The sequence below is a fragment of the Theobroma cacao genome, chromosome 8, assembly GCF_000208745.1.
Source record: "Theobroma cacao cultivar B97-61/B2 chromosome 8, Criollo_cocoa_genome_V2, whole genome shotgun sequence".
Taxonomy (NCBI): domain Eukaryota; kingdom Viridiplantae; phylum Streptophyta; class Magnoliopsida; order Malvales; family Malvaceae; genus Theobroma; species Theobroma cacao.
The window spans coordinates 8635006-8662822 of record NC_030857.1 but is presented as its reverse complement, the minus strand read 5'-3'; the positions used below and the strand labels follow the sequence as shown (position 1 = coordinate 8662822).

At 31.8% G+C, this 27817-nt stretch overlaps 1 protein-coding gene across 1 annotated transcript; it reads left to right on the top strand.

Moving 5' to 3' along the window:
• On the top strand, window positions 1382-3661 carry LOC18592520 (pentatricopeptide repeat-containing protein At1g08070, chloroplastic). Its single transcript, XM_007019305.2, has one exon. It carries the CDS (start codon window positions 1472-1474, stop codon window positions 3335-3337), a length of 1866 nt encoding a protein of 621 aa, XP_007019367.2. The 5' UTR covers window positions 1382-1471; the 3' UTR covers window positions 3338-3661.

Below are 27817 nucleotides of genomic sequence, written 5' to 3'. Positions count from 1 at the left end.
TCTCTTCTTGTGAAAGTTCAAGTGCAACCGCGTGTGAAACCGTTAGAAGCCAAGCATTTGAGTGGCTCGAGTTCTTTGCTTGCTTTGTGGTGTTCATGGGTTAGACAAGGAAGAGGTATCATCGTAATAGCCATATCATTTTGTAAAAGTAATCTTAGTTTTTCTTATTATCCATCTCTTCTGGTTTTGTTTGTATTAAAATTACTAAAGAGATCCATGGTAGGTGTGACATGTTTTTGTTATTCGTTTACAATTTTTTTGTTTCATTTTGCTGCGTTTAATCTGATCATACCATTCTTAACAGAAAATAGCTAAATAAAAGAGAAAGGAGCTTAAAGAAAGTTTGGGAGAAAGTATCCTAGATAGAGAGTCTATTAAATTTCTTGTTGTCCTTGATGAATTGTCAAATCTGCTATATATACTAAGTAAAAGTGGTTGCTTAGAATTAGTTATTGAAAAGAGTGTTTATTAGACGTCATGGGAAGAGTATGTTTAGGAAGAAAACGTTTATCATAGGAGGACACATTAGCCCACTATTTATATTTGTAACACGTTCATCATGGGAAGAACACATCAACCAACTTAAAATTATTGAGGTAGTGAGTGGATACTTAAGTGTAATGGCATAGTGGAGCTCAATGGTACTAAGAGTTTCTTGAGAATAGATAGAAAGGATAAACACTTTACTTCGTAGAAAAGTTAAAGAAAAACTTCTCAATTATTTCCAAACTTAAGTCATTAAGTCAAAATCACCAGAACATCTTAAGAATGAAATTAACATGTGAATCTTACAACTTGTTGCGGATTACTTTAATAGTTGTCCGCGTGATATAGTTGTTTTATGATTGTTTTCATTTTGCAAAATAACTTTTAAGAAAATAATAAATTAGTATCCAAAATTAAGTACTTACTATTTCTAAAATGGTTGTTACAATGTTTATACCAACCATAATTGTTATTGTTAATTTTGATTTGGGATGTTGTTGTATATAGTAAGGTTTGTTATACATATTATCTATAGATACAAGGTAGTTGTTGCTTGATGGACAAGAGGCATCGGGCATTTTAAGCCTAAAAAGTATGTAATTGATTTTTTAATCTTCACAAAAAAAAATACTCGAAATTATTGTGATAAAATCACGGAGCTAAAATAAAATGTTAAAAAAGAACATGGAACTCAAAAATAAAACCAACTAAAATGTAACAAATTTATAAAGAAACATATGTTAAACTTAAATAAAAATACATGTCTAATTTTATAATTACACAAAAATTTTCGAGTCGTGAAAGGAGATATGTTAACTTTATGGGTCCTCAAGGGAATATATTAAGCCTTAATTATTAAATTTAATAAAAAAGTTTCTCCACTCCAAAAAAAAAATAAAAAATAAAAAAACAAAGTTTCTAATTGAAGGGCACCGAGCAAAATCTTGAGGTGCCAACTCCTAAGGGTGAAGGAGAAGGACCAAAAATGGAGCAAAAACTGCTCAAAATCTTACAGAACTGCAAAACTATCAGACACCTAAATCAGTCCCATCTTCAGTTTCTCATCCACGGGTTACAAAATAACAGTTTCGTGTTACCCAAGCTTATCACTGTCTTTTCTCAACTTGATTCTCTCGATTACACCCTCAAAGTATTCAAAAACTCACAAAACCCAAATCTTATATCTTACAATACGATGATCAAATGCTTCATAGGCAAATCCCATAAAGCTACCCTGCATCTTTACAAGCAAATGAAAGCCTTGAAAATCACCCCAAATGGCTATACTTTCAGCTTTCTTTTGAGATGTTTTGAGTCATTTGAAGCTTTAAGAGATGGAATGATAATTCATGGTGATATTTTGAAGATGGGCCTTGGTTCCAGTGTCTTTGTTCAAAATATCCTTTTGGATTTTTACGCCAAATGTGGGAATTTGGGGTTTGCTTTGAGAGTGTTTGAAGAAATGCCTGATAGAGATGTGGTCTCGTGGAATTCGATGATTGGAGCTTACATGGCGCGTAGGGAGATTGAATCTGCAATTGGGTTGTTTGAGTTGATGCCGGAGAGAAATGCCGTCACGTGGAATTCTCTTCTTTCAGGTCTCTCCAGGGCGGAGAATATGAGTTTGGCTAGTTCAGTTTTTGAGAGAATGCCCGAAAGGAATGAGATTGCATGGAATTCCATGATTTCTGGATATTTAAAAATGGGTAATTTAGATGCTGCAAGGTCAATTTTTGATCAAATGCCTCAGAAAACTGTGGTCTCGTGGACAGCTTTGATATCAGGATATGTTACAATTGGTGATATTGAATCTGCCAGAAGTGTTTTTAATCAGATGCCTGTTAAGAATGTGGTTTCTTGGAATGCTATGATTGCAGGTTATGTTCATAGGCACATGTTTGATGAAGCTCTAAGTGTGTTTCAGGAAATGTTAGTTGATGGCAAGTACAAGCCTGATCAAACTACTTTGATCAGCGTGCTTTCGGCCTGTTCTCATTTGGGGTCACTCGAACATGGGAAGTGGATCGATTCCTATATTAAGAAAAATAAACTTGACTTGTCTGTTCCTTTGGGCAATGCCTTGATGGACATGTTTGCTAAATGTGGAGATGTGGAAAATGCAAATGCAATTTTTAATAAGATGGCTAATAAATGTATAATTACTTGGACATCAATGGTTTCTGGATTAGCTGTTAACGGCCAGTGTAGAGAAGCTTTAGATCTTTTTGATAGAATGTGTTTAGAAAAAATAAAACCTGATGATGTCATTTTTGTCACTGTCCTCTCAGCTTGCACTCATGGTGGGTTGGTAGAGGAGGGTAAAAGGGTATTTGATCAGATGGCCCTGCAGTTTGATATCAAACCACGAATTGAGCATTATGGATGCATGGTTGATCTTCTTGGTCGAGCGGGGAGGCTAGAGGAAGCTGTGAGATTTATAGAAAGCATGCATTTGAAGCCAAATGACATCATTTGGGCGAGCTTGCTAAGCTCTTGCCAGATTCATGGAAAGGGGGACATGTTGGAATCCATTACCAGAAAAATTCTGGATCAGCAGCCTTCAAATCCAGGATATTTAATGCTTCTCTCAAACTTGAGTGCATCAATGAGACGGTGGGCGGATTTTTCAAGCTTTCAGGTGGCAATGAGACAGCAGGGGATAGAAAAAGTTCCTGGTTGCAGTTCAATTCAAGTGGGAAACATAGTACATGAGTTTCTAGCCAAAGACACGAGGCATGAACAAAGAAAGGAGATATATGGCATTTTGTACAGTTTGAATGGACACTTGAAAGCAGTATTTGACTCTCCAATGAGCTGTGAGAATTTCAGAAATTTGATTACAGCATTTTGACCCTAGAAGATAGTTCACCGATGAGTGCTATTACAATTGCAGCATCCAATGTCTTGGATTCTACTAATAATTTGGGTTCTTTGGATATCTTTGTACAGCACTGATTAAGGCTTGATCAAGGGAGGAGAATGGTAGGGCTCAGAGCTTGTTTCAATAAAATTCTTTCTGAGTTTCTCCATGCTAACAAAATCGTATACTGTTGTTGCCCAGAGTTTAGCCGAAGGCAGAAGACTTGATTTGTTGTTCTAATGGATACATATTTATTCTGTAGAGCTGTCTTTGACACTTGATTACTAATGTGAAGGATTTGTTGCAGTGGTTATATGTGAGGTTGCTCAGAAAACACCTACTCCAAAAGACATTAAAAATTTGCTTCAAGCACCAAGGGAAAAAATAAGAAAAAAAATTTGCTTGAAGCACAAAATTGCAGTAGCCTGCATAGACCAATGAACAAGATATTGATAGAATAGGCAATGTTGTAGCCATTAATAAGGGAAGGATTTACGAGCAGTGATACAAAAAGGTCTCACAAGTCACAACAGTGTTCCACATCTTCTAAGACCTAATAGAGTGCGTTGTGGCTATTCGTAAGAAACCTTTTAGAGAAAGGTGTTAATGAAAGGTGACGAGCAGTGTTAATCTTCAATGCTAGGGTATGTAATTAAGGAAACCCTTCAATTTGTTACCTTTCCACAGTTAATTTTCAGATGCTGTAATGTTTAGTTGTCTCATTTTCATATGGATTCCAAACAAACACAACAAAGGAATCAAGCTTGATGTGATATATAAACCTCTGAACTCTTTTTGTCAGTTCTTTTAGATAGTTGGTTTCAAGCTCCCTGAAAGTGCATATTTTCGTCATGGTTTTGTCCTTTGAGCAATTTTCATCCAGCTACCCTTAGTTTCCTTTGCTGTACTTTGTCAATGGGACCTAAAATGGAAACATTCTCCTGTACTCCATAAACTAGAGTTGTTGCTTTTTTCTCACTCCCATTAGGTCCTTGTACATATACCTTTTTTTTCTCGTGAAGTCTATCAAGCCTCTATTCCTTTCATCCATATATTTTTGTACTGCTGTTGTGGTTTTTTGACGATACATTTCCCATCTTTCCTCTCTAGTTTTTAATGTTTCCATGGATGGCAGAATTAAAGTGCTTAATGGAACTGGTAGATTGTATCTTAAGCAAGGACATTTCCATGGTTACTAATAACTGGAATTTCAATTGACAAATATGGTTTAAAAACCACATTTGCCCCGGACTGCCTTTACAAGCAGTGTTAATCCACCCCCCACACCCCCCTTGAGTCTCATTGTATCAGTGTTAATGGAAAAAAAACAATTGTTTTTACTTATAGAAGCTCCTGTAGTCATCAGGAATGCTGGAGAAGTTTTGGTGAAATGGTAATCATAAGGACTTGGTGGTTGTCTAGGGCTTGCATTCAACTCGCAATGCACTGCAGAATCCTGTTGGCTCGAGCACATTCCTCATTTGATGATTTCGTGGTCCCTGGCTTGTATTCTAGGGCCTAGCGAATAATGATCTGTCTCTAATTTATATGGGAAATGACCTCTTACTGTTACAATTTGATATATAAAAACTAACAAAACTCTAAGGAAGTGAGGAAATCCTGTTGCGCTCTAGGTTTATATAATTTTATAATGGATCACACAAAGGTTCTCACGGTCTGGTGGCGTGTACAGCGGGGGTGTGCTCGAGTCATTTGAATTGGACATTTCACCTTGTACTGTTGAAGGCTTTATCTCTTTTGTGTACTCTGTTAAATTAAGAAACATGTCACCCTGGAATAAGAGATAAAATGCCCTACAAATGAAAGTGGAGGCTATTTCTTATCTTCCCTGCGTCCAGATGTAGCCAGATATAATTCTAATTCAGCCACAAACAACTATATGCATGGAGCAGAGTATGGAAGTACTAACACGCACAATGAATGGTAATTTAACCCCCAAATGTTTCCAGGATGAATGCCCTCAACAGATCAAGTGCGCTGGAGTAGGACTTGGCTCTAAGTCTTTTCATAGGGTCCAATAGAAGGTGACATGCACCGGCCACTGCTTTCAAAAAGGAAAAATATGTGGAATAGTTGAAATTTTAGACAAAATTACATTTGTCCTCTCGTGCTTACTTGTTAGATTGTAACTCCTCAACAGGGAAAGGCCAAGAAAAAGAGCAAGGGGGCTTCCTTTAACAGATAGTTATAGCATTTCCTAAACGAAAATCGCAAACAAGGAAGTTGCATGTTTGTCAAATCAAGGACAACCCAACCTGAGGTTAGTGGAGTTTATATCAATCATGCTTTAGGAATATATCTAGTCAATGATCGACGTTGTGATAGGATATTGGAAAACAAATACTATAATAGATGTGGCGTGATGTGATGTTCGTTCATTGAGTTACTTGTAACTGATGTTTCTTATCTCTGTTAATTTTCAACTAATCCTATTACCCAAATTTGGTTGCTGAATTTGTGCATGTTCGTTCTGTCTTGAAAAGGATCTAATTTGGGTCTGCTACAAAGGCATGGATTCCATCAATTTGTGTTTACTGTTTTGACCGTTCCCTTCTGTTGTCATTTTCATGTGCAGGATTGTAAGAAGAAGCGCAGAAGGTACCTTGTTTTGGTAAGTGCAGCGAACACTTGCATTGCTTTTTGTCCCATGGATAAAATATGAACATGACATGTGTCCTCTGGAATATACAAATCTGCAAAACTGATAAAACTTTCGGTGATAATGAAAGTGGCGATATAGAGGAGGCAAGCGTTTTTGCAGGTAGAGGTTGGCATCTTGTCCCAATTTTTTGTTTCCCCCCTTTTGTTCTATTCACTTCATCATTTCATATGGTATTGAATTGACATCTTTGGAGGTTCTAGAATTCAAATGTGGGTTTTCTTCTCTTTTTCCTCTTCAAAAGTTTGGGTTACAAAAGGCAGTTCACCATGTGTCAACTTCACGTTCTTATAGAATGTCTAAAGCAATTTGATGCTAAAACACGGTGGGGATATGTTGACCAAATTTATATAGAACTCTCTGAAATGACATTCTGGAAACTAAGCCATACCCAATGCTCAACTTTCAATAAAGAGGTTAAGAGTGGAAGCAATTTCTGAAAATTTTGCTCTGTCAATGGAAGAAAACCGAAAGAAATTGTTTAAGCTATCTTGGCTGGCCAAATAAGGCACTTCAGATAAAGTTGATGTACCAGAAAGTGCAGAATTTGAGAGAATAGGCCATTGTTCTATAAATTCTAATCACCATTTCGATCTTTTCTTGTTCCTGCAGTAAATTTTCCGGGGAATGATGGTTTAATTTTTTTTTTAACTACGTTCCATGGACATTGTGCAGAAATGGGCAAACTCATCAGTCCTTCATTTTACATTATACCAATTGTTATGAGAAGCCTTTCTTCCTTGTAAATCTTGCAGCATTAAGGAAATCAATCACGAAAATTGTGACCAAAAAGAAGAAGAAAGAAATGAGTCATAAAGACCAAACAAAGAAACAAAAATCTAGATCATTCAGGTAATAATCAGTTGATGAACTTCATCCAAGATCCTTGGAAGTTAGGAGTGCACCAGGCATAAAGGGATTAGTGGCTTGAAAACCTAAGAATTGATTTAACTACTTCTGAAAGTTCTCCTGACCTTTTATGTTGCTTTAAAGTTTAACGACCTTTTCTAATTAGTGAGTGATTCTCTTTATAACAACAAAAAGGAGAAAAGAGAAGGCAAAGATTTAATAATTCCCCAGCTGCTGCAACCCTTTCTTTTTCTAGGTGAAAATTGCTTCTATCATTAAAAAAAATATATTATTTGAAAACAAAGGTTACTATCCTACCCCTCTGCTATTTTCTAGGGCCATGTGGAATAATGATCCCCTGTCCTGATCAAATCAGAACTACTATAAGATTACCATTTTGAGTCTTTGGAGCTTTAACCATAGTTTAACAACCCAAATTTCAATACAATAAAAAAAAGAAAAAAAAGAAGAGCAAAGCAAAACCTTCCATGCACTGCAATGGAGAACTTAAATAACTGGTCATCCAATTTTAACTCTCCATTTGTTAATTACTATAATTATCATGGATATTTCTATTTGGTTTTTTTCTTTTTTGTCGATGCAGGACCCTCCCCAATGATTCACAAAGGAAGGTAGCAAATTAAAGGATCAAACTTACGTGATTCAGTTGAATACTACCCAGATATAACTTCCCAATATTTTGCATTGAAACTTCAGGTAGTTACATTCAAGAAGATGGTACTCAGCATACTTAGGCAGCAATGGTTTCTTCCAACTCAGAGAAGTTAACATGAAACCAACGCAACTGTTACTGCCTGATCGTTCCGGTCAACTCTATTCTAAGTGCAATAACAGCCACATATATTATCATCAGATCTCCTTGTCGATTCTCTGATACATGTCAGTCCTAAATTTCAAAATACAGCAGCAAGTGCAATTAATATAAGCATATCAGGTTCTATGAACTTTCTATACATATTGCTGCTGTGAGCGTTGATGTAATTTATTTTGCCATAAAAGAAGAGAGAAGAAACGTGCCGATTGGGCTTTGTATTTCAAGTGTGAACTGGTTATATTAATGCAGACTTACCCTGGTTCACAGGGTACTAACAGACAACCAAATGAAACAAATAAAAGAAAAGAAAAAGCTCATTAATACTACGTCCAGTACTTGCATTTCTACTCCATTAATAAGTAGAATACTTGGGATGCTACTAGCCATGAATTTCACACTGTCCCTGTCCACTATTAGAATTATAAATGCATGGAGTTTTCGATTTCCTTGTGTGGCTAAACCTTTGCTTAGATACTCCAAGGAATGAAAATTTGCGTGTGGCGGTCTGTCAACCATTAAGCACTTTGGAAGGAGTCCCTCCTTGAAGGGCAATGTAGCCTACAATACAAGCAACCAATTATAATACCATAATCAATTGTGATGGGTCTTAATCTGATCCAGGCTTGATTTTGAGCTAGAATGGTCCCCCTCATGAAATTCGTAGGGTCTTTTCTTTCATATTTTATTATATTCTCTGTGGCTAGCTAGTTTTCTTCTGCCCGTGATCTACATGAATTCATGATACAGGTTTCATCATGTATGAAAGCTGACAAAACATTGACAGTTTTCTACTCCAATAAACAAATCCAAAATCACATTTCTTCAGTTTATAAATAGTTTCCGGTTTCTGGTTTTCATTCAAAGAAAAGAATAACATATGAATAGAAAATAACATTCATGTTCTGCTCATTTATAATTCACATTGACTTGAGGTTGATACTTGGTATATATCTGGTTAAAGCATTAGCGGAGGCATCTGGTTGCTGGAACATGAACCCAAGCCAGAGGCGGCGGGGCCTGCCAATTTTACATTTTTTATAATTTAGTTTTATATTTTTGCAATTTTATAATTTCACCCTTATAAAATTTTTAAAGTTTTTTAATATATTTTTACTTTTTTGAAAGTTTTTAATTTTGTTTCAACAAAATTTTTTTTTGGTGAGATCAATGTCCACAACAATTTTTTCAATAATTAATTTTAATAAGATTAAAATAAAACTTATTGTAATAGAATTATTCTCAAACCTCATTTCTCCAAAACTTCACAACCACCATTTTTTGTTCCCTTTTCTTTTTACCAAATATTGTAAAAATAAAAAAAATTATTTTTTTATAGTTTTTTGCTTGCCAACATTCTCTGTGTAGAAGACCTTTAGTTAGTAACTCAATTTTATGTTATAATAACTGATAAATTTGGTTTATTTACTTAGTTTATTTTTAATATTTTTAAATTTAATTTTTTTTTAATTTAATAATTTTTATTTGTAATTTTGATTTAGGATTTACCATTTTAGTCATTTTCTTGTTGATAGTAATAAAATGAGGATTTGATTAAGCACCTAAAGTTAGCTATTATTTATTTATTTAGGGATTGCTTGATTGCTTTCCTACAAATTTTTTGTGCTTTTTTGTGTAGATTTTTGTGAACAATTAAGTTTTTTATTTGGAATTGATTTTTCATTGAATTGTTTATTGATATTGTATTTAAATTTTATGATTAATTTTAGGGAATTGCTTCCCCATTGAATTGTTTATTGATAGCCTTAATATTTTTTAGGAGCTTACTTCCCCTTTAGATTTTTATTATTATATTTGTTAATTTTTGTTTATTGTTAAGTTTATTTAGAAATTGAGTTTATTATCATTATTATATTATTTATGATTATACTAGTTAATTCTTTTAAATAAATTATTAAGATTGATTTTTTTGAATAATTTTTAGAATTTATTTATATAATTTTCATATAAATATTTTTCATCTAAGTTGCTTTACATTTTCGTCAAATATTGAACTTCTAGTATGAATGTTTTATAAACATTATCTTTAACTTATCGTCCCTTAAAATGCAAAATTCTGACTCTGGCCCAACTGCTTTGGTTTCACCTTGTATGAACTACTTTCGCATAGCAAGGTGGACAAAAATGAAACTTTAATCATTGGGATCAACACAAGTAGGTATACATATAAATTTGGAAAAGCCGAAAAGGCACTGTTGCGCTGGCTTAAATATACGCTGTTGATGGTTTTTAGCACTTTTTTTGATCCCCATGCCATATTATTCCAAAAGAATTTGGCTATGATTCTAATAATGATCATAAAATTGTAAGACTATAAACAAACATAAATATACTAGTGATTTATCACTATCTCTATGTAGTTTTCTTTGCAGAAATAGCTATTCTATTTTGTACTTTTGCCTGGGCAGTTGGATCTCTGAGAATTGCACAAGGTTGGGTTGACCGACCCTAGGGCAAGAGAAGCAAAATTTTGCACTAAACCAAACTCTTGTTCCGCTTGGCAGTTTGTACTTCCTCACTGCCCTGTGCCTACTAGTGTTGGGTCTACGTCCTTAAAAAATGGTAAGTTAAATAGTGACTAGGTCATGAATCGACAATCATGGTTGGGCAAGCGAACATTACAAGACATTGATTGCAACACGATTTCATGGGACCCGCCCTTCACAACCTCATGTTTTTGCAACAAGTGGAAGATGCTTCTAGGCTTTGGGACACCCTATGATGCGCCACCTCCACGTCCCTATTGAAATGTTACTTTTTCTGCTCCTTGATTTTGTATACTTGATGGCATTTTAACATCTCAAACTACTGCTTGCATGGTAGAGATACAAAGCTGAGTTTGACACCTGATGGGAATTCATTTGCACAACTACACTCAAACTTATACTTTCAAGCAGACCAAATAAATGGCGGTATTAATTGCAACTCGTGGCTAAGGTCATTTGATTTAGAACAAGAAATTAACAAGAAAGTGGAAGGTGACAATTCTTAGCTTTGAAAAGCGTGTGAAAATTATGGTGTAGATTCACATTTTTTCCGTGGAGGTAATTATGTTCGTGCTTACTACCAGCCATGCATGTATTGGCCATGGTTCTGTCTCGATCAATCAGACTTTTATGATGACATGAATGACACTAACAGGCTAACTAGGAAAGATACACATTAATGATTTCTTCAATAGACAATGATTTTAATCTACTAATAAATTTTTTACATATAGGGGTACCAATCTGTCTGTTTTTGGATTTAGTATCGACAAGATTGTGAACTGAGACAGGCTGGGTGAAGTGCAAAGAACCTTTTTATTGATGATTACCAGCACATTGCATCACTGTCTATATGTATCGATATTATATTCTTTGTATTCTACATTAAAGAGTAAATTAAACATGGCAACATTGTCTTGCGTACTAGCTAGTTCAAATGGTGTAATAGCCAAGTCAAACTGTTCGGAAGTGGCTTGTTTTCGGGTTAGTGGTATTCAACTTTGACCTTGGTTTGAAGTTCAAGAAGCCAACTAAATGTCGTATGGAGAATGGCCAAGTTTAGGCCATTGTAGGAAACTTTTTTTTCTAAACAAGATGTAAAGGGGATTCTTATGGTAGAGAAAGAAAGCGTTGCAAATAAGTAAAGAATGCGTTGGAGGCGACGGAGAAGAAGATCAGAACAGTTCCTGAAGTACTAGGTGTCATGATAGGTGAAAGATTATAAGAAGAGAATTATGGAGTAAAAGAGAATTAAAGGAGGAGTTTACAGAGAGAAGTTCTAGAAGGGAATGTGTTAACTCCGGGCGGAAGAGCCTCCAAATGAATTGTGAAGGTTCTATATATAGTGTCAGAAGTAGAACTACTCAAGAGGGCTTTAATGTACGTAATGAATAATATTATTAAGAAGACCTTTAATGTTAAATAACCATTATTGAGAGTTAATATCGAATAACGGTTAAAAACTTATTATGTGACCATTGAAATAATTATATGTAATAAGATTTGTTTATGAGTAAAAGGAAATAGAGAAGAGATATACATGAAAAGTTATATGAGAATAAGTTAAGAGAAAAAAGTGTATGTGAACATGTATAAAGGAAAAAAGTGTACGTGAATAGGTATGTGAGAATAAGGTAAAAAGGAAAAACACTCGTACTTCAAGAAAAGGTTAAGAGGAAGACTTCTTAACTACCTCCACATCTAAGCTACCAAGTCAAACTCTCCAAAACATCCCAAGATGAAATTAACTCTTGAACTTTGCTACTTAGTCCAAGTTGCTTTATTACTATTCATGTGAAGTGCTTATTCTGTGCGAAATAGTTGTTCCAAATGAAGTAGTACTTTAATTGTTCCAAATGAAGTAATACTTTACTTGTTCTAATTGTTCTGCATGAAATAGTTTTTCACTTGCTCTTGTTGTTCTGTGTAAAGTAATGCCTCACTTGCTTTAGTGGTTTTGTGTGAAGTAGTACTTCACTTGTTCTCATTATTCTTTATATAGCACCATGTTGTAAAACAATTCTTTAAAAGAATAAGTAGTAACTAAAATCTACTATCTACATTTTGCTCCCTGCATAAAAATTTTTTTAAAAAAATAATCTTTATGTATTAATTTAAGGAAAAGGTTTATTTTATACCATAACTCATTATCCTGTAACACCTTAGGCAACACACAGTAACACTTTAACCAGTAATGCCTTAGGTAGTAACATGTTACTGTCTTGTATAAAATGTGATGTCAATATCTTGTGTAATATTTGTTTGATTATGTAATAATACACTTTTCATATAAAATAAGACTTTTAATATACAAATCATAACAGGAAAGTTAATCTTTTTTATAAAAATCTTGATTTTATGTGGCCTATAAATATGAAGTTACTATGAATAATTTTCTTCATTTAAATTCAAAGTAAAACAAAATTCTAAGCAAAGCAAAATTTAGAGCAAGAGCAAGGTCGGTTCATCGAATCCTTTTTTTTTAGCAAGTAAGTTTTTCTTTCTTCTCATTGAAATTTCTTACTTGTATTTTATTTTATTTTCAAAAAATTGTATTTTTCTTGCTTGTTGCCCCAGCATGAATTTTTTTTAAATTGAAGTATGAGAAAAGAAAATTTTCATGTAAGAGTTGAAGGTTTTTTTTTTTGATTGAAAGAGATTTATATATATAAATATATATAAATATATATATATATGTTCAAATAGATAAACAAATTGTTTGATTTCAAAAGACGCAACAAAAAGAAATAACAAGAAAAAAAACAAAAAATTAATTATATATAATTGTTTGATTGCAAGGTATGTCTCATGAAAATTGATTATAAGCTATTTAGAAAAAAACAACCACCAATGTACTAAATGCATGTTAAATGTAGATAGACTTGTTAAAAATGCTCTGAAATTGTTTATGCCTTCATGAATATGATGTTAGACTAAAAAATAAAAGAAAAAAAATTGATCCAATAATGCAAAACAAGGAAACTTTAAGATTGCCTCTCGGAATAGTGTACTGACATGCTTGTGGAAAGAAATAGTGGATTTTGCTGAATGTATTATAGGATTGTTGCTTTAGATTTAAGGTAGGGGGTGGCAGCTTACACGTAGAAAAGACACTAATTGGCTAGAAATTCTAGCTTTGGAATTTGTGCGAGAGAATTTCTTTTTTGTTTTGAAGTTCCTTTTTATTTTGAAGCTTGCGGCACATAGTTTTGAAGCTCACAACATATTTGCTCTTGAGTTCATGGCATATTATTATTATTATTATTATTATAAGAGAGTTGTAAGTATGTAGTATATATATATAAATATATATTATTTTATTATTTATTTTATATAATAATAATAATAATGAAAACGTTAAATTTTGATTAGTTTTGTTGTTTTATTTTATTGTTGTGTTTTCATGCTTTAACAAATAAATGAAAAATTATTACTTAATTATACTTATCTTTTTTTCCATGATCGTGTTTGTAAGCTTCTTTTTCTATCTTCCTTTATGCTTGGGATGTGTTTCCTTTCAAAGATCCATTACAGTTAGCTTGAAAGGGCTGCAACAAGGAAAAAGATCATTGCACATAAAAGGAAGAATAATGATTCTGAAGTAATTCCTATCAAGAAAATTAAAGTAAGAAAGAGTGATGAAGTTTTTCCTGTTCTTGAAAACTAGGAAAATGAAATTATTAGAGAAAAAGAAGAAGATCGTTTTGGGAAGAAGTTCGTGCGAGACAGGTTGACGAACATCCCTTTGAGCATGTTGGATATGATTGGAATTGTCTATGCTTAGAAGCACCTCCTCATAAAAGAAGTGGTATTTCAGGACTATTCATTCTGAAGTTTAGGTTTGAGCGTGCTGAATTTTTACTTTCTACGACTAAGCTAGGCTCCAATTCTCAATTTATTCATGGTTGGGATGAGTGGGTAAATAAAGTGTTGAAGAATTCTACTTATGTTAAACTTCTCTCATTTGCTGGAATACATGGTGATGTACGTGTCACTTCCAAGCTCAATATTCGTAGAAAGAAAAGGATGAATGTATGGCGTGTTATTCTTATCAAGTAGAGTATTTTTTCTCATACTATGATTATAACATGGAGAGAATTTACTTTCACTTTGGAAGATGTGTGTGTTATCTTAGAACTTCCTTGTATAGGGAAGCATAATTTTCACTCTATCAAGCTTTCTTAAAAAGAGGTATGTTTTCGAGATTTTTTCTTTGATCTACTCAAGAGTTTTAGTAAAACTTTGAAGGTTGCACGATTCTCTAATTGGATTGGAGTTTTTTTTTTTTTATAAAAAGTTCAATGCTAAGGGAATTGAAATTGATTCTCTTGAGTATCTAAACCATGAGCATGAGCTAGTGGTTTTAATAATCTTTTGGTTGGCACCACATATACTCTCAAGGTGTCCAGATGATGGTATATCTTCAACAGCTGTTCCTTTAGCAATAAAAATTGTCAAGGGAGTATGTTTTCCTCTTACTCCACTATATTTAGGTTTTCTATATAAAAGACTAGACTTGTACCAACTCAAAACTGTCAAGTTAGTTGGGCGTTATAAAGTTTTGACTTATGTAAATGCTACTTTCATTCAAATGTGCTTACGAGAAAGGTTTAGTACTTGCTCTTCTATGCCTAATGCATATCCTTTTGCATCTTTTTCCATGAATAACCCTTTATCCAAGAGCAATTATAGAGCTTGGACATGGCATGATTGACTCTTGAGAGGTAATGTTATTGAAATGATGGATGTGACAAAAGAATTCAATCCCAGACCTTATGTGTAACCCATAAATGGATTTTGTGATCTTGGAATTTATTATGATCGCCACCTTTTTCATATTGGAAGAATAATTTTGCAAGGTCTTAACTTTTGTCTATGGGTTCACAGTTCCTAATTGCCTTCTATGATTGAGAATTACAGTTCAAGTGGAGATAGATATTTTCTTTTTGTCAAAGTATATTCTCTTTATAGAGTGGCATGCCAATTTGAGTTTAACCAACCAGCTCCTCCTGACTCTTCTTCATCTACTAGTTTTTTTTTTCTTTTGTTTCTTCATTTCTTATGGTAGGACTTCAACTCTGTTTAGATAAACTTAATAGTTGTACTGTCCTAGTTTTTGATAGAGTTGGTATCCACACTTCTAAATGGTTTGTTTATTGGAGGGAATGTCTTGAAGAATGGAGATATTTTATTGTTCCTTAATTAATCCCAAAGCTTGTCTCTACACTCTTCTTGTAATTAACACCGATGTATCATTGCGTTGGATTTTTTTCAAAAAGAAAGAAATGTAAATGAAGAAAAAATGTGCTCTTCACGCTCTTATGCATCAAACAAAACATGTGCATCGAAAAGTAAGTTCATCATTTGCTTATTTTTTATTTCCTCATTGTTTTTGTAGAGAGAAACAACTACGAGAGTAAAATTTAATTAGGTTGAAAAGGAAAAGACTTTTGAAGTTGAGATTGAGGAAGAATCATGTGACTTTGAACATAATGATAAAATAGATGATGAGTCTATTGATGTTGTTGAAGTTGAAGTTGAGGGTGTTGCTACTTTTCTTAGAATACTAAGTGTATTGACAGACCCTTTTGATGATTCCATTGATTTGGATGCTCTATTCCCCTTTCACATTCAAAGTTCCAATATAAACTAGGTAGGAACAATATTAAAATATTACTTCAGTTGATGTTGTGTCATTTTTTTTGAAACTAAGATTATTCTTGCACCATAGGTTACTCAAGCTGAGATTATTCCTGATACTGAGGTTATTCTTGTTGTTGAGGTTGTTCTTCATGTTAGAGTTGACGCTGGAGTTATTCTTGATGTTGTCATCGATAATGTGGGAGCAACTTCGAATATTGAGGTTGTTGATGATGTTGGAGTTATTACTGATGATGCTAGAGTTACTCCAATTAATTCTTGTGCTTCTTCCTCTCTAGTGCCAGAACAGAAAGATGCCAATAGTGTTTCTGGCACTCAAGTAGCACGGACTGAACATAGTGATAGGAAAGTCGACTTCCATGGTTTTCAAATTTCATTAGACTACGTGGAATACTTGAAACATATTTTCAGTATAGAGGGGGAATTTTGGAGTACCTCCTTTTTGAAGAACATGGATGTCATTTGTTTAATCATGGAAGTGTTGGGTAGAGCTTTAATGATTTCCCATGCTCCATTAATGAATACTTCACCAAAGAAATTGCAATTGATGTTATAGGATTTTGACAATGCTTGTAATATTGGATTCAAACTTCAATGTGTCAATGATTATAGATCTAGAGTCAAAGCTTTTTTCAACAAGTTTTCCTTGGAAAAAGAGTTAGAAGACATTGCAACAAAGATAGCTTCACTGAGAAAATGTGAAGCTGAAGTATAAGAACAATTAGATGTCTTTGCCAATATTAAGAATGGTAACTTTTCTCTATGGAGTATGTAGTTGGCTAAGCTTTTGCTTCTCTTTTTCTTTTTGAAAGCTCATTTGAGCTAGTACTTTGCTATTAATATCTCGTATCTCTTTTTTTTTTGCAATAATAATAATAATAATATCATATGCATGTTACATACTTATTCACATTTCGCATTATTGTATGTGACCAAAAAGGAACTCTCAACTTTACATTAAGGAGATTAACTCTAGCTTGACATGAAGAAGATTAATTCAACCTTTAAAATAAGTAAGTGTAAGAGCTGTGGCCAATTTGTGAGTAATAGGCTATGGCCAAGAAATGAGCGATAAAGCTTGAGGCTAATAGCATAACATCATTACAGCCAAATTATGAGCAACAAAGCTAGTGGTTGGAATATGAATGATAAATTATAGTCAAAGAATGAGTGATAACGCTTGCAACCAATAGAAAAATATCATTGTAGCCAAAATATGAGCTATAAAGCTTGTAGTTGAAGTAAGATTGATGAACTATGGTCAAAGAATGAGCGATAAAGCTTGCAACTAATAGTATAATATAATTACAGCTAAAATATAAGCGATAAAGCTAGTGGTTGAATATGATTTTTTTTATAATTAAATTGCAATTCATAAAGCAATGAAGAGTCAAAGTCATAGAAATATCATACATGAGTGGGAAACGAGTTGTTTTGGACCTTGTTGTTCTCAATCAATCATTCTCCTACTAGCATCTTCTTGTGAAATTTTCTATGCAAGCCTCTATATTCAATAAGTGATAGTGGAATTGACCATATCTTCAAGTAACACAGAGTTTTTCCTAATAAGCGTTTACCTAATGCAATAACTCCTCCCTAGTGGAGTCGCCAAAATATAAAAGGGGTTCTTATGATAGGGAGAAAAAGCATTGCAAACAAGGATGCGTCGGGGGTGGTAAAAAAGAAGACTGGAGTAGTTCTCAAAGTACTAAGTGTCGTGACAGGTAGAAAACAATAAGAAAAGAATTATGGAGTAAATGAGAATTAAAGGAGAAATTTAGAGAGAGATGCTCCGAAGGCGAATGTGTTAGCTCCAAACAAAAGAGCCCCTAAATGAATTGTGAGGTTTTATATATAATGTCAGAAGTAGCGGTTACTCAAGAAGGTTTTAATGTATGCAATGAATAATATTATTAGGAAGAGCTTTAATGTTAGGTAACCATTATTGATAGTTAATATTGAGTAATGGTAAGAAACTTATTATGTGATCGTTGAAGTAATTAGATGTAATAAGACTTGTTCTTGAGTAGAAAGTAATAAAGAATAGGCATACTGAAAGTTTATATGAGAACAAGTTAAGAGAAAAAGGTGTACATTAACAAGCATAAAAAAAGAGGGTGTACGTGGACAGGTACATGAGAGCAAGGTAAGAAAGAAAAAAACCCGTATTTTAGGAAAAGATTAAAAAGAAAATCTCTTAACTATTTTCATATCTGAGTCACCAAGCCAAACTCTCCAAACCATCTCAAGATGAAAGTAACTCTTAAACCTTACCACTTATTCCGAGTTGTTTCATTGCTATTCATGTGAAGTGCTTATTCTGTGCAAAGTAGTTGTTTTGCATGATCTAATACTTTGCTTGTTCTAGTTGTTCTGTATGAAATAGTGTTTCACTTACTTTAATTGTTCTGTTTGAAGTAGTGTTTCACTTACTCTAGTGACTTTGTGTGAAGTAATACTTCACTTGTTCTCATTATTCTTTGTATAACACTACGTTGTAAAACAATGTTTTAATAGAATAAGTTGTAACCAAAATCTACTACCTAGACAAGACAAACCCAATATTGTAGATCTAACTTGTAAGCTTTTGGCTTGATAGATAATCAATTCCATTTTAAGTTTGTATGTTAAATTTGATTAACATGACATCCATATATGTTCAAAATGATCTAGCTAAACTTCAGTAAATCAAAGTAAGAAACAACTCTTTGTTTGAACTTCACCAGCTAATGATTCAACATTGGTATATCCATCATACCCGAGTTCAAGCTGCAGATTTTTATTTCTTGTCACCAAGCGAAACTCTATAAAACAAGCTCAAAATCTATTAAAAAAAAATGAAGAAAAGGTTTTTGTTATGCTGTAATGGGATGGTGGAGTTAATTGGGGCAATACCCTTCACAAAAATCAACATCATGACAAGTTCAAAAGAATATTTGAGGCAGTCAAGCTAAAACACAGATCAATATTCCGGTTGGCTTAGTTCATTGGCAGTTACAATTCTTTTTGAGGAATCTACAATTCTAATTCAAATATGTGTTTGTGTTGATCTAGAGAGCTGGTTGTTGCCATGTAAATTAAACTCACGGGACGAGTGAAAAAAAAAAAATTGCAGGTCTGCTTTTAGGAGTCCCAAGCCACCACACTGGAGGCTTTAATTGGTTGGTTTTAGCGGTTGTGTAGTATTGAGGAGTGTTGCTGTATCCATGCTAACGGCTACCTAAAAATAGTTCGAGGACATTTTCCAAGACCCATTCAGGTCCAACCAAAGTAGCTCTTTACTGACATTGAGATTTTCTTCTACTGACACAGAGGCAAAATTATGAAAATAATCACTTTAGCATTTCCCAATTAAAATTATAAACTTTAAAACCAGCGGCGAGAGGTTACCTTCCCCTGTAGGCCTTCCCTCTGACGCAATTAGAAAATCTCCATAGAAAACTATTTATGGCAATAATTAAGCTTTAATTATTGGTATGGGCTAATATAACAGGAATAGGATGCTATTTATGTGCACATATGCTGAATAGCCACACCCTTTGGGATCAGTCCTAATGGAGAAAAATGGAAACAAAATTTGATTTAGACTAGACTAGACTAGAGTTTGATCATATATATGAAAGGAGAGATCGAGAAGCAAACAATTAATTGTCTTCCACATCTTTAAAAATTAAAAGTAGGCTGTAGTGCGTTTTAATGGCAAAAACAGATACTTTGAACATCTTTCCAGGCTCAGGAAAAGGAAGAAAAAAGAAAGGTCCAAGGTGCTCTGCCTCACCTTAATTGGTACACAAAATGGTTCAACTCTATCATCTAGTTTAACACTTCGCAAGTAATTTGTCCATTTTGACCCTTTGGACCTCCATCCATTAGCCATTGCCCATCGGCAGTCTTAAATCAAATCTTACAGTCCAAGTAAAATATAAAAAAATATATAATCAAATCATATCTAAATTTTACATTTAAGTATTTAGTTTATTAGTTGGCGCATAATTTCCTTATCTAAAGAGAATGGTTTAAATCTCTCCTCCCCTAATTATAAAAAAAATCGTACCTAAATTTTCATATAAACCATTATTCTTTTATTTGGTATAATTAAATTCTTGTATTATTATTTTGTTTCATTAAAATCCAACTTGGATGAAATTGTTGGTCTCCTTAATCGGGCTAACTTATGCTTACATGGATACAAAATTAGCTAAGGTTGACCTAGACAGATTCATGTTAGGTAGCATGCCATGTTTAAATTTACAAGAAGAAAATTTTGAAAAATAATGAACCATGGCTAATTAATGAATTAATTAATTAAAGAAATGATTAAAAATCACTTCTAAAAATGGAAAAATCCAATAAACGAGAATTTTGGTATAGTTTGACTTTTTTTTTGTTTTTTGATATTATGTGTAACATATACAATGTCGACTTTTGACCTAACTGGTCACATTTTTGGTTATGATCTGCTTAAAGGTAGGTATTAATTCAAAAGGTTGTCCAAGGAAGAATTGGAAGAAATTAAACAAAAATAAAATAATAAGGGCCTCCTAATTTGTGTCTTAATGTAATTAGTCAAGAAAATTATCATCTTGGTTTTGAGAGGTTTTGGAATTTTTCCTCTAAGAATATGTCATCTCTTCATAAAATTGGTCGATTGATTCTTCCATATATAGGTACCTTTGACTTCCCTGTAGGAAAGAAACGGGTAAACCAAAAAGGCAAACCAAAACTAATTAAAAAGGTTTTAATTACAAATTATTAATGTATAATAGAGTGCCAATAAATCACATTTTGCTATCTCATTAGAAATTTTTAAAATTTTTAATTGATAAATGTTAAATTTGATGGAAATAACTAACTGTATTTACTAACAGTGTATACAGTTATGCATCAAATATAAACTCTTTAATTTCATATCTATAATAAATTTGGAGACCTAAATCAAATATACCTAAGTAATTACTGGTTAATTAAGTTTGAGGATTCAAAATGAAATAATTAATATGGTAGCCAAATTCGAGTTATGAAATAATTAAGCTAAATCAATTTGCAAACTTCCATCAATTCTATTTAGTCAAAATACCCACTAAGTTCCTGTATTCATATATTTTGTTTAATTTAATCCTTATACTCAAAATCAAAGCAATTTAGTTTTTTAAATTTTGAGAATTGCTTCAATTTAATCCTTTTCTCTAACGATATCTAATTTTATCATTAAAAAATATGACGTCAGTGCTGACATGGTACATTTTGATGACTTGACATCGATGTGATGACGTGGTAGTACCACGTAGCTCTAACATGAAAACATGGCAATGCTAACGTATCGATGCCACGTGGCAAATCAAAAAATTAAAAAAACAAATTGTGCCACGTCATAAGAGTTAAATTGAACTAAAATATATAGCACAGGGATTAAATCGAACAAAATTGAGATGTTAAGGGACTAAATTGAAAATTACAAATATTTAAGTAGATGATAGATGTACTTATTAATAAGCCAAACATTTAAGTGTAAAAGATTTATGGTATTAAAATATATATTTTCTTGATTATTTGATTTTAAAATATGTACATTAATTTATTTTCTTTGCAAAAATTAAGTTTGATTTCTCCTTTTATAAAAAAAATTTTAGAAAAACTTTCATACTTAAAATCAAATTTAGATGAATAATTTGCATTATGTTGGAATAACATAATATAAAAAGACTAAATAAATTCTTTTTTTCTATTTATAATTGTATCAAATTTGAAATTTATTTGACTTAGTTTTTAATTTGAATTGAACTCAAACTAGCAAAATAAGTTTATTTAGCTTTTTCTTTTAAAAAAATAAAAAAGGGAGATATGGAGCAAGCGATGATCAACAAAATAGTTCCTCGTTCTAACTTATTTAATTTGGACATGACAAACCTTTTATTGCACCCATAGAATTTGAGCTACTCCACCCCTTCAAATTTTTATTTATTTTTTATGTTTTTATTTTTTTAATATTTCAGGTTATATTTTTTGGGTTGAAATTTGCTGGATTAAAGATTATATTTATGGCTGATAGAGTTAAATATAATTTTAAATATTTGTACCATTTTATTTTGTATTTATTAATTTTTTGTAGATCCATATTAATAATTTAAATTTAAATTTAACAGAATTTGATTATGGTATTTAAACTTTAATAAAATCGTTTTATAAGAAATTTTGAGTAAATTTAAATAAAAGGTAAATTGGATAGAGGTCGAATAATTGCAAAAGAATGGGTATTTGTAAATTGTGAAAGTTGCAACTAAATCAACCGATTTTGCTAATTTGAGTTCAGCTCAAATTAAGAACTAAGTCAATTAAATTTAAAATTTTTATGCTATTATAAATAGAAGAAAAAATATTTATTTAGTCTTTTTATATTATTTTATTTCAACATGATGTAAGTTATTCATCTAAATTTGACTTTAGGTATAAATTTTTTTTCAAATTTCTTTTTATAAAAGGAGAATTCAAATTTAATTTTTGCAAAGAAAGTAAATTAATGTACATATTCTATAATCAAATAATTAAGAAAATATTTATATATTTTTTTAATATCATAAATCTTTTACACTTAAATATTTGACTTATTAATAAGTATATCTATCATCTACTTGAGTATTTGTATTTTTTAAATATTTTTTCAATTTAATCCCTCAACATTTTAATTTTGTTCAATTTAATTCCTGTATTATATATTTTGATTCAATTTAGTTCATAGGACGTGGCACAAAATTTTTTTGGAAAAATTTTGATCTTTCACGTGACACCACACGTCAACATGTTAGTGCCATGTCAGTATTACCACGCCATCATATCAATGCCACGTGGCACTGTCACATCATCACGTCGGTGCCACGTTCCATGCCATGTCATCATGTTAGTATCATATCATCAAAATATGTTATGTCAGTGCTGACGTCATCCTTTTTAAAGGTAAAATTAGATGTCGTTAAAGAGAGAGATTAAATTGAAGTAATTCTCAAAATTAAAGAATTAAATTGCTTTGATTTTGAATATATGGACTAAATTGAACAAAATACATAAGTACATGGACTTGATATGTATTTTGACCTTTTTATTTTCAAACAAGAAAATTGGTCATTGAGTTGAGTAATCCTTTCGGTTCATTTTAGTCTCTATTAAATAATTCACACTGATGTAAAGATAGTGATGCGTTGCTTTGTTGAATTCATGTGAGTAGGTGTGACATGTCCCAATTGATCATATGCTTGACATTGAAATTAATTAAGGTTTTGTGGATGATGAGGTTTGGGATCACCTTCCAAACTCTAATTATCAAAGACAAGGTTCTTTGATCTTCTAATCAAAGGAATGAATTAATTGGACCCACTTCTTGTTCTTGTTATATGCTTCTTTCACGTTAGATTTGGTCATTTCTTGCTCTTTATAAAGTCACCTTTTTAATCAACATTTGCTTGATTTTGATACCAACTTTTTAGGTTTCTACCATTTTTTCCATGTGCATTCAACACTTCACTCAATAATGGATTCTTTTCTTAATTTATACATTTTATTTTCTCTTTCTTCTTTAGCATCTATAATCCATTCATCCTTGCCTTCTACTATTAAATATTATATAGAAGGTGGTGCACAATTTACATGATTAAATTCAATAAAGCGATGAATAACATTTAAATTTTTTTTTAAATTATTTGAAAAACTTCAGATAAGTTTTTTATTTTTATTGCATTTAATCAAACTTTTATACTTTTATTTTGAACCGAATAAGTTATTATATTTTTATTTTGAATCAAATAAGCCTTTATTATTAATGATTAAGATCCTATTTGGCCTGACTTTTTTCTAACTTAAAAGATATTATGAAGTTCTTATGAAAAATAATAGCTTTTAAAATTAAGCTTTATTTGGTAAATTTTTTTTATAAGTTATAATTTTAGTTAAAATAACCATAAAGGGTATTTCTTTTTTAGAGAGGGTAATATTGTCATTATTTTTAACGGATGAGGATATTTTTAAAACAAAAATAAAAATTCTCTTGCATTTTTAAAAAAAGAGAAGAAAAAGCTCCTCATAGTAGCTTTTCTTGAAGCTCTTTTTTTCAACATTTTATATTTTAAAAAAAAAGTTATTTTTTTTAAGAGCTTTTCAAAATTTATGTTTGGCTTGGCTTTTGTTTTTAAGAGGTGGATAAACTGAAAAAAAGCCAAGCCAAATAAAAACTAAGTCAAAATACTATTTTCCATTTTATATTGCGTGATACTAACATGGTATGCAACATATCATAATTGATGATAATGTAACATGCTAATATATCATAATTAATGATGACGTAACGTGCTAATTTTGCATGATAACATGACCATGTCACATTTTTCATCTTTCACATCAATACCATGTAAATATAAAATAACAAATAATATATTGATTAATGATAATTAGTCAATTATTAGTAGTAAGAACTTATTTGATTCAAAATAAAAATATATAAACTTAATTGAATATAATAAAAGAATAAGAGTTCATTTGAATTTTCTTAAATAATCTAAAAACTTTTTTAAGCGTTATGCGTGCCATGAACAATCTTAGAAATGCAGACTTAATTAGAGTAAGCAGTAATCACAAACAACACATACCTCATCACTTTATGACAATTTTAATTGGAATATTTCTGGCTTTCCAAAGAATTCCATAGTTTGACAATTGCACACACTAATTTCCACCGTTAATACACATTCTTCAGGATTTTAAGTTTTAGTGATTAACAACGTATGTCCCTACTAAGCATAATATCAATATGATTTCACGTATGGCACAACATTCTAGTAAATGTCAAAATACTCCTTTATGTACGCAATGATATTCCCTCACAATGTGGCTAACAGATGATTTAATTTTTTATTCAAATCCCATCTCCTAAAAGAGCTCAACATTAAATCTTTTCTAACCATATTCACAACTTTCATAAAGGGCTCACATTTTACCTTTTTTTTTTTAATTCTATCTCACTACTTACTGATCTCTTAATATCTGTCTTTTGGTTAAGTTGAAGTTTGAAATTTTAGCACCAACTATGCCACTGTAATCAAGCCAAGCTGAACTAATGCACTGAAAAGCTTCAGCTTGACTTAATTAAAAAATTAAAATCTTGAGTTTGACTTGAGCTCGATTTAATTTTAATTTTTTTACTCTTTAAAAGATAGTTGAGCTATTTGAATTTAACTCAATTATTATCTATTCAAGTAAGAAATTCAAATTCGATTTAAGAAGATTCAGTTGAAATTCAAAAATCAAAATAAAATAGAACTTCAAAATATGGAAATAAATTTTATAATTTATATTATATAATACATTAAAAATTTTAATCCCCACAAATTTGTGAAAGGTGCCCTCTTGTTGACGAAAAGAGATGTACTATAACTTAATTAATAATGCTTGGAGGCTTCCCCTCATGAAATTATGGAACCAAAAACTGAGCAATTTTTATGTGATAGAAATAACAAACAGGCCAGCTGCACCTGGATGATTTAATACGTATCACAATTATAATAACAAAAATAATAAATTTGAGAATTATGATTTTGATTGATCTCCAATTGGTTGACATTTTAAATTAAAGAATATGAAAAATAGTTATTTTCATGAAAATAAATAAATAAATTTTGTCTAAAATAAAATTTATTTCATAGAAACAATGTACTATAACCAATTAAAATTTATTTCGAGGGGGTTGCTGCTGTCTTGGTCTTGTCTGCACGTTTTTTGGGTTTCCTCTTCCTTATGCAGGCGAGCTTTGGTTGCTTCCCTCTAGTTGTCTTCTGCTTTCTGTTTTCATGGCAGAGTTGTCTTTATGTAGGCTGCCTTTTGCTCTGATTCCGAGCATAACGCTCTGTTTTGTGTAGATTAGAGTTTTTAGGTTCGTTTTCTCGTAATGCGACCATTCCTCTTAGGCTTCTTTTGGATATTGTATAGCTTTAATGCCAAGATGAGTCTTTTGCAGATAAATCTTAAGACTCGAAATGGCATTTTAGTGTTGAGATCAATAAAAATTAATTTTTTTAAAAAAAGTCAAAATTGTAATGGATAATGATTAAAACTTCAAATATTTTTGTTTTCTATCAACATTACGTATTATGAAAAATGAAAAAAAAATACTATTAGTGTTGAGGTTGCAATTCTTTTTTTCCACCTATATGCAGGGCATATTAATTGGAACTAAAATAGACATCAACCTGATATTATCCAAAACTGTATACGAAAAATAGCTTCTTCAATCGTCCTAGTAAAACCAGCCATGCATGATACTTTGATTTTCCAAGATCCTTTAAATATATATATATATATATATATATATATATATATTCTGTATTATATTTTACATATCCAAAGTTACACCTTAAATTGATCTTTGGACTAGANATACTTAATATATATATATATATATATATATATATATATATTCTGTATTATATTTTACATATCCAAAGTTACACCTTAAATTGATCTTTGGACTAGAAATCATCTCGAAGTAAGTGCAACATCTTGTCTTCTACTACCACTCAAATTTTGATCTTCATCTTTTTTACTGTGTTTTACATGTTTTCGCAGCTTTAATTACCTAACAAAATTTTCTTTTCATTTATGAAATTTTTTTATATACAAGAAAATTACAACATGAATTAAATACCAGGTAACCCATAATTAGATAAATGAATGGAATAAACTAATAATAAACAAATCACGATATAATTAGATAATGTCCGATATAAAATTAGATCAAATCCATATGGGATAAAATTTGAAAGATAAAACCTGATGCAGGTAAATGAAACTCAATTTAGATTTGATGTTGGATGAAAATATTATCCATTGGAACCGCATTTGATTCACATGGCTCTTTGATCCATACTGCTGCTGCAGAGTAGGCGACAAAAAATTCCAACGGATGAGTAGCTAATTTGAGGTTAGTATTTGGATGGAGGAGTGAGTCATGCAAAGTGGGTCCTATGTAGATGTCACGTATTACAGTACCCTGTTGCTTGCATCTGATTCACGGCATGGTTGTTCATGTTGCAACACCTTGTCCCTCACCTCTTCCTCTTTTCCCTTTTCTGTGTCCATATCCTGGTCCCCCTTGTGATATCTTATCTTCCCCTTTTATTTAGTGAAATATCAATTTTTTTTCTTTACAAGTTTGATTAGAATACATAGAGCAACTAAATTTTGTTCACCCGTGGAAGGCTTCAACTACCTGCAGCTTCAATTCCTGCTCGTAATTCAGCTCATTATTTATAATTATTATTTAGAAAACTAAATGATTTAAACAAGGAGATTAAAGGATTCCTTAGAGCAACAAAACTGGGGAGTAGGTCTGTCTGTGAGCTATGGTTTGTTCCTCACGTAACTTGTTTCTGGATGGATGGCCTCCTCATTTATTTGTCTTTTCCTTTTGCATTATAAATTCTATCGTTCTTTTTCCAAATCCCAATTTCTGGAAGTCTGATTGCATAAACCCGGAATAAAGACAATTATTCTCACCCTAAACTTGGAAGTGATGATCACAGACTTTCGTAAGAGATACTAGGAATCATATCATTTCTGTAATTTTAAATTAAATGTTTCACCTTACGCTTACCGGCAAACAACATGTTTCAAAGGTGTGATTACTTGGTAAAAAGTTTAATTAACAAACCTCAAGATTTGAAGGAACGTTGAAAACGAAAACAAAACAAAAAAAAAAAAATCCCAATATTGTGGAGAAATTATAAAAGGAATAATATCCAGCAATTATCCACAAAAATCTTTGGATTAACAATAATTTTTACGCCTTAAAATCCGTCCAATATCACTTTCAAAACCCCCCCTATGTGTATCCAGATTCATGTCAGAATAGGAGAGTTTCACGAGTATAAGAAGCAAGAAATGGACGCTTCTCCATACTAAGG

Excerpts from the sequence above, each read along its gene's own strand:
- LOC18592520 (XM_007019305.2), top strand. The coding sequence starts at position 1,472 with ATGGAGCAAAAACTGCTCAAAATCTTACAGAACTGCAAAACTATCAGA.